The sequence below is a fragment of the Diabrotica undecimpunctata genome, unplaced genomic scaffold, assembly GCF_040954645.1.
Source record: "Diabrotica undecimpunctata isolate CICGRU unplaced genomic scaffold, icDiaUnde3 ctg00003277.1, whole genome shotgun sequence".
In the NCBI taxonomy this organism is placed as follows: domain Eukaryota; kingdom Metazoa; phylum Arthropoda; class Insecta; order Coleoptera; family Chrysomelidae; genus Diabrotica; species Diabrotica undecimpunctata.
The window spans coordinates 3,125-7,022 of NW_027314474.1; the positions used below are offsets into that span (position 1 = coordinate 3,125).

Here is a 3,898-nt window from a genome sequence, read left to right on the forward strand (position 1 = left end):
TAACATACTTAAAGTAAATTTATGCAATCTTCATTGTTTAATTCCTGACGAGCTATTTCTATCACTTTACAAATAATCACAAATAATGACAATTATGACATCTTCATACATGGACTGCTAAAATAAAACAATAAATATCTTACCTTTAACGTTAAATCACAATTATATCCAAAAGTAATAACTTTAGGTATACGAAACCCTGCCCTAATACTATTGGAAAAACAACAATTTTTTTTTCATTAAAATTATAAAATGTCTTATTTAAAATTATTAACTTACTGTAGTTTGAAGTTTTAAAAAATGGCGTATCATTTGTGGACACCCTGTATTTAAAAATTTGATTTCGATGTATATTCCTGAAAGAACGGTACCTATTTTTTGCATTATCTAAATGTTATTGTAAATAGCATAATTAATTTTATATTTTAGCATATTCAAATTTGTCGTCCTCCCTTCGAAAAATCGAAATTCAGCACAGCTACAGCGGACCATCACTTTCACTGGAGCTTACGAAGGACAGTTCACATATAAAGCAAATATTCTTGGAATGGCTGTATTATCCATTATTCAAATAATTTGTTTCTATGCAAATTCGACGTATAGAAGGCCGCATGTCTTGTCTGATGCATTACGATACCATCCTTGCAAGAAAAGGCAGGTGTACAGATACGTCACTTATTTGCTGTTGCATGCTGAGTAAGTAGCAATTTAGATAGAATAGTATATTACTCTATAACAATCAGAAATCTCATCCAAAGACCAGTAAGTCCTTGTTGAGGGAGAGAACTCTGTGGTCCATAATTCTGTGAGGTAAGCATGACCTAGTGTAAGCTAAGATCGACTGAACTCCTAGTATCAATCAACAAGTAGATTTCATTAGCCTTATCCCCATATTCGTGGTTTTTACAGAAGTACTCTTGATTTGACTCTTGATTTTTTTTAGCTCGGAATACTTCCGAGTGAGGATCGAAAAAGGTTCAACGAGCGAGCATGACTGGTGCAGCAAGAAAAAAGTTCAAGTACGTGTTAAACTCTCCACGAAGAGACGTATCACTCAATTGAAGACAGAGGGCCAAAGATCATAAGAACGATCTTCAACAAGATATATTCACCAGATCACAGGAATCTGCAAAACACTAATGCATAAATATGGAGATAAATCATACGCAACAATACGACGATCACTATATTCTGTTCTCTGCTCTCTACATTGCCAATATGCTATTTTTTACTAGTTTTTTATAAAAGTATCCTATTGGCATGTTAGCCACATCAAATTATGAAAGATTCTTTAATTCAGTCTACTTTTTAGTAAGTGAGATCGGCTGTATTTGTTAGAAGAGCTGAGCTTGGACAAATGTTGCCTATGCGTTGTATATAACTTTATAAAACTTCATTGAAATAGGTAAAAAAAATTTAATTGGATATTTTCTCTTGGGACAAACACATACACGAACACAAACACATATTATATCTATATATTATATATTTTTCTTTTTCAGCACCATGCATCTGTACGGTAACCTAGTCATACAGATTCTCCTTGGAATACGCTTAGAGATGGTCCACAGTTGGAGGGTTGTAGTGATATATGTGGCAGGAGCTTTTGGAGGCTGTTTAACTCATTCTGTTCTTGATAGATCATCAACTTTAGTTGGAGGGAGTGGTGGAGTGTTCTCAATGTTTACTGCTCACATTGCTGCAGTTATTTTGGTAAGCCTTTACAAGATTAACAAGGCACGATGTTAAAATACTTTACGGGAAATATGGAATAATAATTATGTACCATAATATATATCAAAGAACAGTAACATATCTGTATCAATTTAAAATAACATAATCTATTACATTATCTATCCACCTATATTCTTATATCATGTAATCAAATTTATTTATTGTGTGAAAACGCTTACTTAAGACTGCTGTATAAAACAAATTATTGGTCTGGTGAAATATAAATTCAGCAGTTATTGATCTACAAATTTTCCAACATAATAGATCTGTAATTGTATTTATAATAGTATCACCTAGTAGTTTTTCCCCTTGCTTGTTTAATTTTAAATCTGTTTTTTTGCCAATAGAAAGAAGAAGCATGTACGTTTCTAGACCTTACTAATTGAAATTGCTATTAAGTATTTTGCGCTTTTAATTCTGATATGTTATTGTTTATTTTCAGAATTGGAGGGAATGGACGCATCCAACAGTCCACCTGCTTCTCTTCGGCGTAGTTGTCATTATTGACGTATTCTACAAACTATTTGGTCATACTGAAGTTGGAGATGAAACTAGCTACTTAAGCCATGCTGGCGGTGCTGTGGTGGGGTTGTTATTTGGCGTCAATATTTTACGGAATATCAGAGTAACGAAATTTGAAAACCATTTATGGTATATCTGTCTGGTAACTTTATGTATACTGACAATAACTTTTATTCTTTTGGATTTTATGCTGCCCATGGAAGTTGACTGTTGCAATGTGAATATCAAGATGAAGTCTGAAAATTTTGAGGTTGCTAATCATACAATTTTTATTAGTTGACACATTTACGTTCTTTGGTTAATAATTATATCAAACTGTACAAGGCTGAAACCTATATGACATAGTTATTTATCAATGATCTGAAATAACTTTGAAATCTTTAGTGGCTAGCGTTTTGATTGAGGAGTAGAATCTCTTTTATTTGTTTATCTTTTTTTGATGGAAGGATGGAGGAAAAGGCCAGTGCAGTTAATTTTCTAATAGATATTAGCGATGAATCAGTATTAACAGTTCAAAAGATTTTAAATAAGAAAAATAAGAAGAAGAAATTACTAACACCATCAAGGAGAGAAGAAGAACAAATAAATTTAAGATCATACAATTAGTTGTCAATGTTGTAGAAGGAGAGAAGAAACATGGTTCGATGAAGAATGCAAACAAGCTATACAGGAAAGAAATGAAGCGCATAAGAATTACATACTCAGACGTACTAGAGAGAGAAAAACAGAACATGAGAACAAAAGACGAAGAGCAGATAAACTGTGCAGGCAGAAAAGAGAAAGTATGAAAACCAACGGATACTAAACATAGAGAGGGAGTTTAAGGAACAAATTTATCAAACATCTAAGACAAGGATACAAACCGAGGACAAAAATAAGAAGGGTGAAATCATTAGCGATATGAACGAAATTAAGAGAACCTGGATGACATATTTTAAGGAATTACTAAACAAAGGGACACAACCACCATTACAACAACAGAGGCAGCAGCAGGCACGACAGAAGGTACAACAACAAGAACTGGGGAAAGATGGAGAAGAAAATTAATTAACTAGACCCCCAACGCTAGAGGAGGTCCAAACGGCAATCCACATACACAAAAAAGCCATAAAGCACCGGGAATAGATAAAATACCGGCAGAACTACTCAAGCAAGGAGGAAGGAATTTGACACAACAGATGTACCAGCTAATACGAGAGATATGGATAGAAGAAGAAATTCCCCAACAATGGAAGAAAAGTATAATCTGTCCTATTCATAAAAAAGGAGACAAACTGTTGTGTCAGAATTATAGAGGCATCTATTTACTTTGTTCGGGATACAAAATACTCACAAACATCATTAATCGAAGACTACAACCTCTCATGGAAAAAATCATCGGGGAATATCAAGCAGGGTTTAGGCAAAATAGATCTACCATTGACCAACTATTTACAGTTAAACAAATACTAGCCAAAGCATGGGAATATGACATGGACGTTTACAATCTCTTTGTAGATTTTAAACAAGCCTATGATTCAATAGATAGAACAATTCTACCTAATATATTGGAAGAATTTGGCATACCATCAAAATTAATACGACTAGTGCAAATGACAATGACAGAAACAGAAGCACAGGTATGTATTCAGGGACAGATCAC

At 33.6% G+C, this 3,898-nt stretch overlaps 1 protein-coding gene across 1 annotated transcript; it reads left to right on the top strand.

Annotated features, from left to right (window-relative positions):
* Window positions 1-435: 435 nt before the first annotated feature.
* Window positions 436-3,064, top strand: LOC140432221 (rhomboid-related protein 1-like). The gene is made up of 3 exons (XM_072520045.1): window positions 436-696; window positions 1,503-1,713; window positions 2,177-3,064. The coding sequence occupies exons 1-3, from the start codon at window positions 548-550 to the stop codon at window positions 2,534-2,536; spliced, it is 720 nt and encodes a 239-aa protein (XP_072376146.1). The 5' UTR covers window positions 436-547; the 3' UTR covers window positions 2,537-3,064.
* The last annotated feature ends 834 nt before the right edge of the window (window positions 3,065-3,898 follow it).